The 16,772-nt window shown below is 46.9% G+C and overlaps 1 protein-coding gene across 1 annotated transcript in view; it reads right to left on the bottom strand.

Moving 5' to 3' along the window:
* Positions 1 to 5,642: 5,642 nt before the first annotated feature.
* Positions 5,643 to 16,772, bottom strand: part of PIWIL1 (piwi like RNA-mediated gene silencing 1) — a 30,580-nt gene continuing 19,450 nt past the window's right edge. The window contains exons 18-20 of the mRNA XM_021698637.1: positions 8,364 to 8,489; positions 6,061 to 6,208; positions 5,643 to 5,914 (exon numbers count right to left, since the gene is read on the bottom strand). Of these exons, the coding sequence (XP_021554312.1) occupies positions 5,798 to 5,914; positions 6,061 to 6,208; positions 8,364 to 8,489 (391 nt within the window). The 3' untranslated portion in view covers positions 5,643 to 5,797. The remainder of the gene's footprint in view (positions 5,915 to 6,060; positions 6,209 to 8,363; positions 8,490 to 16,772) is intronic.

Here is a 16,772-nt window from a genome sequence, read left to right as displayed (position 1 = left end):
CCCGCTGTCCATGGGGGGAGCCTGCTGTGCGTGGAATTGGTGGAGCGCACTGTCCGTGGGGAGGAGCCCTCTGTCCGTGGCGGGGGAGCCTGTTGTCCAATGGGAAGGAGGCAGTTGTCCGTGAGGGGAGCTTGTCTGTGGGGAAGCCCATTGTCCACGGAACTGATGGAGCCTACTGTGGGGGAGCCCGCTGTCCGTGAACTGTAGCAGCTAAGGAGCCGCTCTAAGCAGAGGGCCAAGGCGCATGGCAGCTCGGGCGTCAGGACGCGGGGTACCGGGGCAACCGTATTATGTTACAAGGGTCTGAGGTGTCAAAAATGGCCTGAGTCACTGCTCATCCTGTGCTGCAGCCGTGGCTGAGCACCCCCGGCCGTGGCTGGTGGCACCGACTGGCAAGGTGGCACTCCCGCCAGGTGCTGGGAGGCCGGGATGAGCACCGGCTCCCCTGTGGCAGGCAAGACCCATCTTCGTCAGCCCCAGGCCAGGCGGTGGCGTGGGACTCTGGCGGCTGTCCTTGCCCCGAGGACCAACGTGCCCAGGGGAGGCTTGCCTAACAAATGGAAAGCCTGCGCCATGAGGGAAATAGACGGGTTGAAAAGTACGGAGTAACACAGGCTTCTGCTGACCATCAAATGGCAGAAAGGGGGCCCCCCGGGGTCTCTGGTACATGGCTGTGGACGGATCTAAATTTGGGGCCCCGACAGAAATTGTGAACCACCCAGTTCGGTCTTGCTAAGCCTATGGGAGCTATTGCCTAGGGCGAAGGGCTTTATTCCCTTGAAGGCTGAAACAAAGCCCGACGCATCGCTGAGTGCCCCCTCCGCTGAAGGGGGAACGGCAGGGGTGGACGCCTGCCCCTGGGGACACAGTGGCCCTCCAGCCTGTGCACAGGCGGTGACTGGAGGGCCCATGCAGAATGAAGCAGTCATTGGTCTCGCACCGACAGACAGACTGGCTCTGACAGTGAAGCTGAACACACTCATCCATGGAAACCTCTTGAAATGGGGAGGAAGAGACAGACTACTGATGGTTATGGGTGACAAATCAAGGTTAGACAAATTAGTCTCTATGGATGGGCAGGCTTCGTCTCCGCTCTTCTCTAGTGTGTATGTCGCCCGTTACTGAGTACATTGTGGGCGTGGATGTTCTTCAGGATCTGGATCTAACCAGGGCAGGTGAATATGGGCTGCAGGACTTGGGGAGTTCTCTGTCACAAGCAGCCACATCGTTACAGGCGTGGAGTCAGGAGGCTGGGAGGTCATAGCGGCAAGAGCCTAGGGCAGGGTGAATCCGGAACGTTTCTGAGCATCAGCTTGTGCTGAGTACAGTACCAACCTTCCCAACTCCTAACATGGTAGAGGCATTACACGCTTTCGCTGGTTGACCGGAGACCTTTTATTCCCCATCAGCGCCGAGATGAGGAGCTGTAGATGCCTCGGTTGAGAAGCCAGTGGGGTCAGGGTACTCATCCCCGAGGCTTTCTTACGGGTGAACCTGGTGGTTAGACAAGTCCAGGCCCTGGGGTGCTAGCCGGACGAGAGCGGGGAGCTCTGTGTAGGCTCATGTCCAGGAGGGTGAGGCTGGGGCTGGTGGCAAGGACACAGTGGGAGACCCATTCCAGTTACTCGCATCGGTTCAGTAAGACATTGGGGGACCTCAAGAAGGAAAGAACCCACAAGGGAGCGTGATGGCAAGCATCTGGCTGGGCTCCTAGCCTTTAAAGACTACGAAGGGCTCACTGTGAAAGTCCTTAGGAAGTTTCCGCAGATGCACAGGCCTCCGCGGGGCTGAGGCCCGGGACTCCTGCCGGCCTTGCCGTTGCAGGCTGTAAGGCCCCTGGGGCTGCCGGCCGGCTCCCCGCCGAGAACAGCCAGGAGGATGCCGATGCCCAGGGCAGGAGCGCTGGCAACCCTCCGCCCCGCCTGGTCTCCCTCGGGCCTGGGATCTCCCCACCCCGCCCACCACTGTCACAGCTGGGGGCGGCAGCCCAGGCTGGTGAGCGCTGAGTGGAGCCCTGCAAAGCCCCGCCGTGAGTCACCCTGCAGAACTCTGGGTCGACAGCTTGGAGCGGCTTGTCTGTGGCTACTGAAGTGTCTTCTCGGTCCGGAGGATGCCTTACGGACCCTCCTCTGCCTTCCACCAGGGGAAAGTGAGAAAGCAGCTGTGGGGTACAAGAGGGGACCCAAAGTCCTGTTTTTTAGGATGGGAAAGACACGGCCAGGTCTGTAGGCTGCTGGGAATGAATAAGGGAAAAAATCGAGCAACATCCCTGAATAACGGGCTGTCTTGTGCACAGGTGGCTGGGGGGCGGCTTAGCAGCACAGCGTTCCAGAATCACGAATCCACAGAGGAATGGATGTGGCCGTCCTTTGGCCGCTAGGCTGATGTTCTCTCGGGTGCTTGAGAAGTCGCGCAGCCGAGTGCAGCGTCCGGAGAGGACAGGGAGCGCGGCTGGGGCACTGCAGGGTCTGGAGGGGAGCCGGGGAGACCTCTAGGAGTGGCGGGGTGCAAAACCGGGACGTGCAGTCTGCGGAGCAGCGTTCAGGGCCCGTGATCGCGGTTACAGCAGCCGTGAAGCAGGGCTGTGGGGCGCAGGGGACAGACCAGTAGGACAATGCTGCCCTGCACTGGTGTTTTTGCCCTGTGTTGAAACCACCCCACTGCATGACGTGAGCAAGCCGGGAGCTGAAGTCCCCACCGGGTCTGAGCCCAGGGGTACGAAATGCCTGCAAGAGGGGGTGGGGGGGAAGCAGACAAAGTGTGGGACACCTGACCCGCTCGACCCTGACAGGAAGTGTCCTGGGAGAAAGCTAAGGCATGTCCAGAAGGCACAGAAGCTTGTCAAACAAGGGGCTGGAACAGGACCATGAATTCCAGAGGGCACGGCGAGAGGCTCCCTCTCACCGTGGACGAGAGGGCTGGAGTCAGAGAAAGCAATCTCCAGAGGTCCTCTCCAAGTCTGAAAGAGGAGGGGGACAGGGGCCCTAAGCTGCCTACTGGTGGTCCCGGCTGTGTCCAGGGGCAGGTTGGGGGTGCTGCAGGCTCTGGGTAACCCCGGTGGGGGGGGGGGTCCCTCTCACCACAAAGCCAGGGGGCTCTTCGCAGACACAATCCCTTGAAAATTTTACAATCTCTAGTTGTCACCCTGGATTTTTCGGGAACTGGGCTGGAACAGTACACAACCAGAGCTGTACCTAGCCCTTGAAATCCTGTGTCTGGAGGAGGATACCACCAGTTCTGTGAACTTGAATCAAACCTTGATATATAATCTGAAGATTTGTGCCACAGCATCAGGTTGCCTTCGCTGCTGGAACACAGACTATGGGACACGGTGAACAGAAACTCCAGAATGCCCGCAGCAAGTAGCCATGCGCTCCAGGAAATGCCACCATCCATGAACTAGAACACGCTCTCGGACGGGTGAGGGGAGAGCCTGTGTCTGCCCCCCCCACCCCAGCCCCACTGTGGGGCACAGCTGCAGAGCCCCCACCAAACCTCAGGGTTACCTCAGGGACTTCTGAGGCCGAGAGCTCAGGCTGGGAAGGAAGAGCCTTCTGGGATAGAACTCGTGCGCATTTCTATTTCAGTCCGTTCTGCTCTGTTGCTTGAAAGCTCTGCAGCGGACTCCGCATGGGTGCTGTGCTCTCTCTGGGGCCGGATGCAGCCGCCATGGGCATCCAAGAGCTGACCGCCCTGTGCCGTCTTCTGGGTGCGGCCCCCCCGGATGTCCCTGCAGGGAGCTGTTCTTTCACCCATGCCCACACGGGCACCCTACCACCTGCGCATGAGCCAGACTCGACCTATCTGGGTAACGCATCCCTCTGGTTCCAGGAGGTGTAGACCGCCAGGGTGTTCTTTCCAAGGGGGTGAGGTGGACACCTAAACCTAGACTCTGTGCCCATCAGTCAAAAACAACGCAGAAGAAGGCAGAACCGAGAGAGCCCCCCCCATACCCTCTCATCACTCTAGATGTCTTCTCAGCTGGCATTTGCCCAAATTCCCAGAAAAACGATGTGGGACGTGTCTAAGGGACGGTTCGGCTGGTATCTTCCCAAGAAGTTCTGATTCTGCGTCTGGCACAGGCCCAGAGCTCACTGTTACTACAAAAGCAAACGGGGTGATGCTGAACAGATTCAATCCGGGAACGCCGCCTCAGAGGGAAGGAGCAAGTCAATCCATAACCCCTTTGGCTGAAACTAATTTGAGCAGGTTTTCTGTCCCTCACAGCCAAGTCTTTGACTTGAGTGAGGGTCTCTTGACTACTGCAACTTTTCCAGATTACATTTACCAATTCTTCATGGTTTTAAAGACATTAAAACCTTTACACTTTAAGAGACAGTTAAAACCTGCTAGGAATGGCACTTCAAGGACTTAAAAGTTCCTGACTAGCTCTACAAATCTGTACCTACAAAATACCCCAAGCCCATCTTCCACGGCTGCGGTAGACCTCCTCATACCCCTTCCTTCTCAGCGGGACAGCCCCGAGCAACTTCCTTCACGGCATCTGGTCTCTGGCACTCTTCTGTTCCTTTTCTTCTCGTGTTTACAGCCAAGTAGGTTAAGGAACCTGGGCTAATAGCCAACGGCAATGTTAACAACAGTTATTAGCTTGAAGAACTAAAAGGAAAATAAAACGGTTTTCATTCATGTTAATGAGTCTAAGTCCAAGAAGCCTTTATTTGATAAGACCCAGTATAATGCTGCTAAGATGAGAGGGGTTTGTGTTGGAGCACTAATGTGCACACACATCACATTTACAAGCAATGCTTAAAGGGGTTCTCAAAGTACAGTTTTACTCATTAACTGCAAGCCAGCTCTTTGCAAAATTTCCTGAAAATTCCTACAACTCTGTCCATGTAAATAATTGCGATCATCAACATCCCGACAACTTACAAACTACGGCTCTCCATTCTTGTCCTAAATGCTGCAGCAGGCAGCTCTGGACACTGAACTTCAAAAGTGAGGCCAATTTAGCTTTTATAAATGGAACTGTATCCTTGTGACAGAGTACGCTCTCCAGCATTTAAAAAAAATGCATTAAATGGAAAGAAAATGCATACGTTTTCAGTAAAAACAAACTACACCATTAGTGAATAAGGTGAGAATCCAATTTTATTTTGTAACAAGTAGAAGGATGTCCCCGTTGCAAACAAAATAAATAGTAACGTTAATATAGATTATTGGCCTCTTTTGTCAAAGAGTCTTAAAATGTTTCTTTGGACAGAAATTTAAAACTTTTCAGCCATCTTCTTTTAGCCCCAAAATGAAATAAAAAAATTAGCCTACTTCTCCATAGTCTCCTACCATTCCCATACCTTGTACAGGTTATTCAGTGGCAGCTTTTCATCTTTAAAATAGATCAGATACCCTAATAAAACCCTACCTTACAGCTGTAGTGAGCTTCCCACTTTACGCCTTTCTCTCCTTTAAATTAAAAATATTTCAAAAAGAAGATGAATTAATGTAGGTTTACAAAGTAGGACTTGCTCACTCCTGAACGTACTTTCAAGTAAATTCTCACTTTTCAAATAGTTTATAATACAAAGTACCTTATCCATTTTTCAAAACAAAAAATTCTCAACGTATCTGAGAAGATAAAATATAAAATTTTAATTTTTACCTATAAGCCAGTCACAGCAGCAATGCTACAAACGAGACTCCAAATCTCCTAATTCCCTTCCCAAGTTTCATATCTAGAAAGATAAACAGCTAAAAAAAAAAAAAATAAAAGCTTAAAAAAACCCCGAAGCTACGAGGTCAAACGAAGGAACGGCTGCACGTCGTCTCGTCCCGCGGGTCAGAGGTAGTAGAGGCGGTTGGACAGGGACAGGTTGGGCTCCCTGTGGATGCTCTGGCCCACGAGGAAAGCCAGCTTGTGGGCGTACTGGCAAGGAGCAGGGACGCGAATGACGCCCTTGAGTGGAAGAAACACAGAGCTGTTACTCTCCTCCATCACTCCCCTCAGTATTCACTAGAAAAGCCTCTGAAAACAGAGCAACTCCTGTTGTGAAAAGCGCAGCTCACAGGCGTGAGCCCAGGTCCCCAGGGAGCCACACTTACTGGCCAGTTATAGTAGACGTGACACAGCTTGTACGTGAGCCTCTGAATGTGGTCTGGCTTCAGGCCACTGCTGTCGTAGATGACGTTATAGTGCGTGGGAGAAACACTGCCACTTCTCACTGCCTGGCTCACGATAAAAAAATCGTACCTGGAATTCCAAGAGAAAAGCCACATGGAAGGGAGGCTTATCTGTCTGAAAGCGGAAGTTCGCACGGGTCCCATTTCTTACGGTGAAAAGATCCCGTATTCTAATGGAAGCTAAGCTCTTCAGAATGAAATGTGCTTCCTTCCAGTCCAGAACACTTGCTGCTCATGGACAATTCTGGAATGCCTGTGTGACCGACGTTTCAGACACCACTACTCCTTAGATTTTAAATACATGTCACTGATGCCCTAGGGCATTCAATATGTGCTCGGGCTGCCAGTCACAGTGGTATCCTCAAGCCACGCACGGCTGGCGGCCTGCACCCCGCAGGGTACGCTGGGGTGCACAGAGGTCCTGGAGGGCAGCAGCAGCGGGGAAAATTAGAGCAGCTCTTGTTTCAGGCACTGTCGTTCCCAAGATATGCTTTTACCACAGAACCTTCCCCCTCTTGCTGTTCCCACTGTTACTTAACAAAAACATACTTCACTTTAATCATTAAGGATGCAAAACAGGCTCTTAGAGGACTTGAGAACCTCCAGGGACAAAAAGAGAACTAGCGCAGGACCCAAATGGTAAAGCAGACACAAACAGGACTGCAAACAGAGGAACAGGACATCCGTTTTTCCCACTCTCTGGGTAGCAGGGAACACACTGATCCAGAGATACGGTCACCTGACCTAATAAAGCTATAAGGAAATTACCCGTGCAACTTGCTAGGTTCACTGATACTAGACAAATCAGAACACCACGGTTGATCTACAACAGATTATTAGTCTTTTAGAAGCAGAAGGGTTTCAGACACACGAAACCACTTGCTCTAAAACTGCAGAGAACTCACAACAGAGTCGGAGTCCGAGTCTTAGTTCCCGGCTCAAGCACACTGGCGTCCAGAGTGCTGGCAGCTAACGGGACTGCAGCCCTAGAGGGGAGCTTCTCCTGACACAGGCAGAGCCTAGGCAGCTAAGTTCTAAATAGCATCTGGTAAGAAGTAATGAAATGTTCCCACACTTCATAATTCAACTTGGGTTTTACCCAGTCCGTTTCCATCAGCTGTCTCCAGGTCAACGCTAGCCCTGAGCTGCAGTGAGCAGACCAGGAGGAGTGTTAGTAGGGAGCGCAGTGGGGTCACTCTGACCGGTTAGAAGGTCCTGCAGGAAAGGAACTCACTACGTTAGTATCTTAGCCACTGTCTCCCTCAGCTGATTGCCCCCCGCCCCCGAGTAGCATCCTTCCGAAGCACTGCCATAACTAACACCTGCCTGAGAAAAAGACAGAAATCCCAGATAATGCATCTCAACATGGAAATTCCCATTCCCTGTCGCTAACACAACTGATTCAAGAGAACTGAAAATCTGTACTATCGTTTATCTACATGAAGTTAGCGTAGTGAAGCCTCATTCACCCAAGGTCTGTGCAGGAAGGGCGTTCCACATTAGTAGCTTTGCACCGAAGCCCGCACTTTACCCTGATTAAAGCGGCCTTTTCAAAAGCTCCATCACACTGAAAAAGAGGAATGGTCCTAACAGTGCACTCTCCTGAGGATGGTGTTAACCCAGACTGACCGATGAGCCGCCACGTGCACGATTTACAGCACCTTAGACCTCACACCATAGAAGAGTTTGCGAGAAGCCAGCAAGCTTCAGCACGTGACAGCTGCACCCCTGGGTGCGAACAGCATCACCCCGTGGCCCCCTGTGCCCGTGGATGTCCTAGCTAGCTGGCTTTCCTATGGCAAAGTGTAGCTCCGAGTTACATAAAAAGTTTTGTTTACTCAGAAGCCACTTATCTGCAATTGTGTTTCAAATGCAACTTTTTGACCTCTGGACGACAACAAAGCATTTCAGATCTAAAAATTTTTACTAGGGAACAACAATCTGAGGATAAGGTTACATGTTAAAAACATACAAAAGCAATCTACAGCCGCAGTTCTTACCCTCTGTATGTATAATTAGTACCACAGACAATAACCCTCTTCCCCCAAAGAACACTGCAGAGAAACCAGTTTACCATTTCAGACATGAACAAATCATAGGCTTTAGTAGTATTATGGGATCAAACTAATTGAAGACTTTAGTATTTATCAGAAAGAGAAGAAAGAATAAATGTGTTGAAGTTGATAAAGCAGAAAACAATCTTCATGTAACCACACAGAACTTACCATTCTGGTCTGGTAACTTCTACGTCAATAACCGTCCCAGGAAGTGGGTTCTGAAGTCTTCCTCCAGACTGAGCAAAAAATCTGGCGTTCACTCGTTTCTTCACCACAATTACCGTTAGTCTTGGGCTTAAAGGTGATGATGATGAATGTAATGACACTGAGTCTGTCATGCTTCCAGGCACCCAAATCATTCAGACATTCACATCCCCATCCTCCATTTAAACAGAAACCCCTCTCCCTCTCAAGGCAGAGTGTCTGTCCAAGTTGTGAAAGGACACGCCACAGCTTGTAAGGACCTAGACAAGGACCAGGAGTCACTGGGGGTAGAGTAAAGGACGGCATGTGACGCGGGCTCATGCAAATGTTCCGTCAACAGACAAGCACACTGCTGGCCCAGCACACGGAAATGGTACATTCAGCATGCTTCGAAGCACACGATTTGGAACACTCCTCAGTGGGCATTTTCTACTAGGTGAAAAATAAGATCTGGAGTCTAAAATTGCTGGTAGGGAAGCTCATTTCAGCAGTGTCAAAGTCTAACCCAGCACTACTGGTTCACAAGGTATTGGGGCTCCCTGTCTCCCTCCCGGGGCCTAGTCACCCCTCAGCTCACCAACATGCTGGCAAGGGACGCACCCTTTACATCCCCTCTGCACCCCACCGCCCAATGCCAGCCACTCTCCGGCTGGTTTCCCTATGCCCAGATGAAGCTCCCTTCCCGCGAGCATCCAGCACTGCACCAGAAGCCATCTGCTGGCCCCTAACAGGCCTTCTGGCGCTCTGGAGGGCAGCCCTTCAAGTGGCAGCACATGTGGGCTGGAATACGTTTCACACCTTTTCTACCACCTCTGAAAGGTCCACTTCAAATCCAGTTCTTGAGCACACAGCCGCTCCGGAGTACGGGGACTGGCACACGAAGGCACTCGCGAACCATGCTGGTGTAATGTATTGGACATTTGAGAGACAGAGGACCATTACCAATCCCTCCATTTCTCCTGTGCCCTTTTCCCAACCAGAACTTTAGTTCTCACAGAGCAGAAATACACTTGATTCCAAACTGTGGGACACAGAGAGCTTTACACACAATGGGATCTAGAAAGTCTGGCTTGGGACAGTCGTTCACAGTATGCTATCTGGACAAATGGTCAAAAAGACCTTGAAGTGGGAACTTCCATTTAACAATCTCATTTTGCTCCTTCATGATAGTCAAGCAAATCCAAAAGGGATAAGGGGAGTGATTTTACGTAAACAGAGGGTATTTGTAGAAATATCACCATCTACCCATGGAAGTCTAGTGCTGCCCAGTTTACTGCGGCTCTGGATGTAACAAAGCCAGTCTCAAGAACCAAAAGACAAAGTGGATTTGAGTCTTCTGACATCATCACAAGAAACTTACCAAATGTCAGGACAGAAAGGTCGTAAGTATGAAGTGAAGTTTTGATTTGTTCTTATATCAAATATCCTAAATCAGCTAATCCATTATGCATTTTAATAAAAAGTTAACATCAACATTTCAATTAAAAAAATACTGCGGTTCTAAGAATAATTACAAATATTTACATCCAAACTGCGTTTCTTCAAAGTGAGAAATCATTCTTGGATATTATTTTACTTTCTACACAACTTTAAGTTTTTTCTAGACAAGTTATCTACCATTTATTGAGTGCTTACTGGGTACTGTATGAAATAATGAGTAACGCTGGGATGAACCTAGCTCTCAGAGGGAGAAGCAGGCTCCCCGCTGAGCAGGGAGCCCAACACAGGACTCCATCCCAGGACCCTGAGATCATGACCCGAGCTGAAGGCAGACGCTTAATGACTGAGCCACCCAGGTGCCCCTACTCTTTACTTCTCGAAAATCTCCTCTCCTCTAGGTGTGAGGAAAAGGCCACTGAGGCTGGACGATGCTGAGGGTGAAAGTGGTAAAGGAAGAGGAGACAAGCGAGCAGCTGCCGCACTGGACACTCCCTGCCCCTACTGCCAGGCCACAGCCTACAGGGACGGCACTTCCAACTCCGAGAAACACACCCAATAAGGTTTACAAAATTTCAGAGACCAAAAGAAAATTAATACCATTATTTTTTAAAGATTTTATTTATTTGAGAGAATGAGAGAGAGAGGACATGAGAGGGGGGAGGGTCAGAGGGAGAAGCAGACCCCCCGCTGAGCAGGGAGCCCGATGCGGGACTTGATCCCGGGACTCCGGGTTCATGACCTGAGCCAAAGGCAGTCGCTTAACCAACTGAGCCACCCAGGCGCCCCAATACCATTATTTTAGTGAGAAAATACAAGCATTAGGATTTTTAAAGATAGAGGGTCCCCTGGGTGGCTCAGTTGTTAAGCTTCTGCCTTCGGCTCAGGTCATGACCCCAGGGTCCTGGGATCAAGCCCCACATCGGGCTCCCTGCTCCACGGGAAGCCTGCTTCTCCCTCTCCCACTCCCCTCTGCTTGTGTTCCCTCTCTCGCTGTGTCTCTGTCAAATAAATAAATAAAAATTTTTAAAGACAGTAAAGAGCATTAACTTTCATTTCCAAGACACTAGAAAATGCTTATTAGCATTTTAATCTGAAACACAATTACTTCAAAAGAGATTAAAAAAAAATCCCTGACTTCTCTGAGGACTTACTGGCAAAATAAACTCATTTTAAGAAATGTGCAGGATCTCAAAACCAATAAAAAGAAGTCAAACACTTCACATATAATGGTGAAGCTTGCAAATCTCAGACAAAGAGAAAATGCTGAAAGCAGCTCAGGACAGGAAGTTGGTAATCTCCCAGGGTAGAAACATTACACTGGCAGCAGACCTATCCACAGAGACCCGGCAGGCCAGAAAGGGCTGGCATGATATATACAGGGTACTAAACGAGAAAAATACGCAGGCAAGAATACTTTATCCAGCAAGGCTGTCATTCAGAATAGAAAGAGAGATAAAGAGCTTCCAGGGCAAACAGAAACTGAAGAATGTGTGATCACTAAACCAGCCCTGCGAGAAATATTAAAGGGGATCCTTTAAGCAAAGAGAGAGCCCAAAAATAATGAAGACCAGAAAGAAACAAAGACCATACACAAAAACAGGGACTTTACAGGTAATAGCAAAATGGCACTAAATTCCTGTCTTTCAATAGTTACTCTGAACGTAAATGGGCTAAATCAATGCCCCAACCAAAAGACACAGGGTTTCAGGTTGGATAAAAAAGAAAGACTCATCAATATGCTGTCTGCAAGAGACTCATTTTAGACCCAAAGACACCTCCACACTGAAAGTGATGGAGTGGAGAACCAATTACCACGTTAATGGACATCAAAAGAAATCTTGGGTAGCAATCCTCATATCAAATTAGATTTTAAACCAAAGATTGTAATAAGGGCTGAAGAGGGACACTATATCATACTTAAAAGGGTCTATCCAATAAGAAGATCTAACAATTATAAATACATATGCCCCAACATGGGAGCAGCCAATTATATAAACCAATTCATAACCAAATTAAAGAAACACATTGACAATAATACAGTAATAGGAGGGGACTTTAACACCCCACTCATGGCAATGGACAGATCATCTAAGCAGAAGATCAATAAGGAAACAAGGGCTTTGAATGACACACTGGACCAGATGGACTTCACAGATATATTCAGAGCATCCCATCCTAAAGCAACAGACTACGCATTCTTCTCGAATGCACAGGAAACATTCTCCAGAGTAGATCACATACTTGGTCACAAATCAGGTCTCAACCGGTACCAAAACACTGGGGTTATTCCCTGCATATTTTCAGATCACAATGCTTTGAAACTGGAACTCAATCACAAGAGGAAATTTGGAAGGAACTCAAATAGTTGAAGGTTAAAGAGCATCCTACTAAAGATGATTGGGTGAACACAGGAAATTAAAAAAGAATTAAAAAGATTCACGGAAACAAATGAGGATGAGAACACAACTGTCCAAAACCTTTGGGATGCAGCAAAGGTGGTCCTAAGAGAGAAGTATATAGCAATACAAGCGTTTCTCAAGAAAATAAAAAAAAGTCTCAAATATACAACCTAACCTTACTCCTAAAGGAGCTGGAGAAAGAATAGCAAATAAATCCTAAACCAAGCAGGAGATGAGAAATAAGATTAGAGCAGAAATTAATGAAACAGAAACCAGAAGAACAGTAGAACAGATCAACAAAACTAGAAGTTGGTTCTTTGAAAGAATTAATAAGATTGATTAACCCCTAGCCAGACTTATCAAAAATAAAAGAGAAAGGACCCAAATAAAATCATGAATGAAAGAGATCACAACCAACACCCAAAGAAATACAATTATAAGAACATATTATGAGCAACTATATGCCAACCAATTAGGCAGCCTAGAAGAAATAGATGCATTCCTAGCAACATATAAACTATCAAAACTGAACCAGGAAGAAATAGAAAACCTGAACAGACACATAACCAGCAAGGAAATTCAATCAGTAATCAAAAATCTCCCAACAAACAAGAGCCCAGGGCCAGATGGTTTCCCAGGGGAATTCTACCAAACATTTAAAGAATAATTAATACCTATTCTTCCAAAGCAGTTTCAAAAAAATAGAAATGAAAGGAAAACTTCCAAATTCTTTCTATGAGGCTAGGACTACCTTGAGCCCAAAACCAGAAAAAGATCCCACTGAAAAGGAGAATTACAGACCAATATCTCTGATGAACATGGATGCAAAAATTCTCATTAAGATATTAGCCAACAGGATCCAACAGGACATTAAAAGAATTATTCACCACGACCAAGTGGGATCTATTCCTGAGCTGCAAGGATGGTTCAATATCCACAAATCAATCAAATACACTACATAAATAAAAGAAAGGACAAGAACCGTATGATCCTCTCAGTAGATGCAGAAAAAGCATCTGGCAAAGTACAACATTCTTTCTTGATTAAAACTGCATAGTGTACGGATAGAAGGAACATACCTCAATATCATAAAAGCCATCTACAAAAAAGCACATACTGAGTATCATTCTTAATGGGGGAAAGCTGAGAGCCTTTCCCTTAAAATCAGGAACACAACAAAGATGCCCACTCTCACCACTATTGTTCAACATAGTACTAGAAGTCCTAGCCTCAGCAATCAGACAATAAAAAGAAATAAAAGGCATCTGAATCGGCAAAGAAGTCCTCAAACTCTCACTCTGCACAGATGACATGACACTCTATGTGGAAAACCCAAAAGACCCCATCCCAAAATTGCTGTAACTCATACAGGAATTCAGCATCAGGATATAAAATCAATGCACAGAAATCAGTTGCATTTCTATCCACTAACAATGAGACAGAAGAAAGAGAAATTAAGGAATTGATCCTGTTTACAACTGCACCAGAAACCATAAGATACCTAGGAATAAACCAAAGAGGCAAAGGATCTGTCCCCAGAAAACTATAGAACACTCATGAAATAAACTGAGGAAGACCCAAAGAAATGGAAAATTGTTCCATGCTCATGGAGTGGAAGAACAAATACTGTGAAGATGTCAATGCTACCTAGAGCAATCTACACATTCAATGCAATCCCTATCAAAATACCATCAACTTTTTTTCAAAGAAATGGAACAAATAACTCTAAAATTTATATGGAACCAGAAAAGACCCCGAATAGCCAGAGGAAGGTTGAAAAAGAAAACCTAAGCTGGTGGCATCACAATGCTGGACTTCAAGCTCTATTACAAAGCTGTCATCATCAAGACAGTATGGTACTGGCACAAAAACAGACACATGGATCAATGGAACAGAACAGAGAACCCAGAAATGGACCCTCAACTCTATGGTCAACTAATCTTCAACAAAGCAGGGAAGAATGTCCAATGGAAAACAGTCTCTTCAATAAATGGTGTTGGGAAAATTGGGACAGCCACATGCAGAAGAATGAAACTGGGCCATTTCCTTACACCACACACAAAAATAGACTCAAAATGGATGAAAGACCTCAGCGAGAGACAGGAATCCATCCAAATCCTAGAGGAGAACACAGGCAGCAACCTCTGAGACCTTGGCCACAGCAACTTCTGGCTAGACGTGTCTCCAAAGACAAGGGAAACAACAAAGGCAAAAATGAACTACTGGGACTTCATCAAGATAAAAAGCTTTTGCACAGCAAAGGAAACAGTCAACAAAACTAAAAGGCAATTGACAGAATGGGAGAAGATATTTGCAAATGTCTTATCAGGTAAAGGGCTAGTATCCAAAATCTATAAAGAACTTATCAAACTCGACACCCAAAGAACAAATACTCCAGTCAAGAAATGGGCAGAAGCCATGAACAGACATTTCTGCAAAGAAGACATCCAAATGGCCAACAGACACATGAAGAAATGCTCAACATCACTCGGCATCAGGGAAATGCAAATCAAAACCTCAATGAGATACCACCTTACACCACTCAGAATGGCTAAAATTCACCACTCAGAAAAAGACAGATGGTGGTGAGGATGCGGAGAAAGGGGAACCCTCTTACATTCACTGTTGGTGGGAATGCAAGCTGGTGCAGCCACTCTGGAAACAGTATGGAGGCTCCTCAAAAAATAATAGAACTACCCGATGACCCAGCAATTGCACTACTGGGTATTTATCCCAAAGACACAGATGTAGTGATCCGAAGGGGCACCTGCACCCCAATGTTCACAGCAGCAATGTCCACAACAGTCAAACTGTAGAAAGAGCCCAGATGTCCATTGACAGATGAATGGATAAAGATGATGTGGTATGTGTGTGTGTGTGTGTGTGTGTATATATATATATACACACACACAGACACACACATATATATATACATAATGGAATATCACTTAGCCATCAAAAAATGAAATCTTGCCATTTGCAAAGATGTGAATGGAAATAGAGGGTATTACGCTAAGCAAAATAAGTCAATAAGAGAAAAACAATTATATGATTTTACTCATGTGGCATTTGAGAAGCAAAATAGAGGAGCATGGAGGAAGGGAGGGGAAAATAAGATGAAAATAAAAAGGGAAGCAGACCACAAGAGACTCTTAACTCTAGGAAACTGAGGGTTGCTGGGCGGGGGGGGGCGATGGGGCAACTGGGTGAGATGGGCATTAAGGAGGGCACTGGGTGTTGTATGCCAAGTGATGAATCACGAAATTCCTCTGAAAACTAATATACTACATGTTAAGTGAATTTAAATAAATTTTAAGTAAACATTGTTCTAATTGATGTATCAATTAAAAATTTAAAAAAATGTGTAGAATCTGGCCACAGAAGACCTGGAAGTGCCCTCCGATTCAGCTAGAAATAAGAAGCAAGATCTTAATGCCTGCCCCACAGGTCAGTAAATCACCCTGAGCCCAAATATAGTCAGTCAATGGGTTTCAAAATAGCTCATTTCTACAACAATACCAAATGCTGGCTAGAAAGGTCTGACAATGATAACCAGTGTTGCAAAATATGCACGTGCTAGCACACAAACAGGCCTCTCGGATTTCCTGAGTATCCTTAAAAATCAGATTCACACATCTTTATGATGCAATAATCTTTTTTTTTTTAAGGATTTTTATTTAATTATTTGACAGAGAGAGAGAGACAGCGAGAGAGGGAACACAAGCAGGGGGAGTGGGAGAGGGAGAAGCAGGCTTCCCGCCGAGCAGGGAGCCCGATGTGGGGCTCGATCCCAGGTGGACCCTGGAATCATGACCTGAGGCGAAGGCAGACACTTAACGACTGAGCCACCCAGGTGCCCCGCATTAATAAGCTCTTAATACAACAGTCCCTGATCTCAGCCTGCTCACAATCTGATAGAGCAGCAAAATGTAACTTACTGTAACAGCGGTCTGGAGTTGGTACGCACTGTCACTGCCCAATGGCACAGACGAGGAGGTCTGTAGGAAAGCAGAGGAGGACGGACCCCAGTACGGGTTTAGGGGCGCCAAGCACACCACCCTTGCATGTGCACACCATCCAAAAGGAGAAGTAACAACATCTCCTAGGAGACTAAACACATGCCAACCATCTTACCTAGATCAAGTACCAGTCAAGTTCACAAAGAAATCAAATAGGTATTCATTATACCAAGAAATTGAGAAAGAGTAAATTAAGATGGCTTGGTATTTATTCTAATAACCAATTCTGTGGATGCCTATATAGCTACTGGAATTCTCAGATGCCCACATGTCAAGGCTTTAGGTGTGAAAGATGGCAGGCAGAGAATTGGCAAAGTGTCTTCATGTGTCTTTCCACTCCTTGAAGGGAGGGACCCTCTCCGTGACCATTCTGCATGTCCAGCTCCTCCCCCTTCCACACCCTCAAGCCTCGCTACACCCCTGAGGTTATTAGGCTCTCACTTACCTTTGCATTCGGGAACACTAATTTCAAAGATAAAAAGGTATAATTTTATAAAGAGAAAATGCTTTACAGT

The sequence above is a fragment of the Neomonachus schauinslandi genome, chromosome 14 (assembly GCF_002201575.2).
Source record: "Neomonachus schauinslandi chromosome 14, ASM220157v2, whole genome shotgun sequence".
In the NCBI taxonomy this organism is placed as follows: domain Eukaryota; kingdom Metazoa; phylum Chordata; class Mammalia; order Carnivora; family Phocidae; genus Neomonachus; species Neomonachus schauinslandi.
The sequence above is the reverse complement of the archived record's forward strand: the minus strand, read 5'-3'. Positions and strand labels throughout refer to the sequence as shown.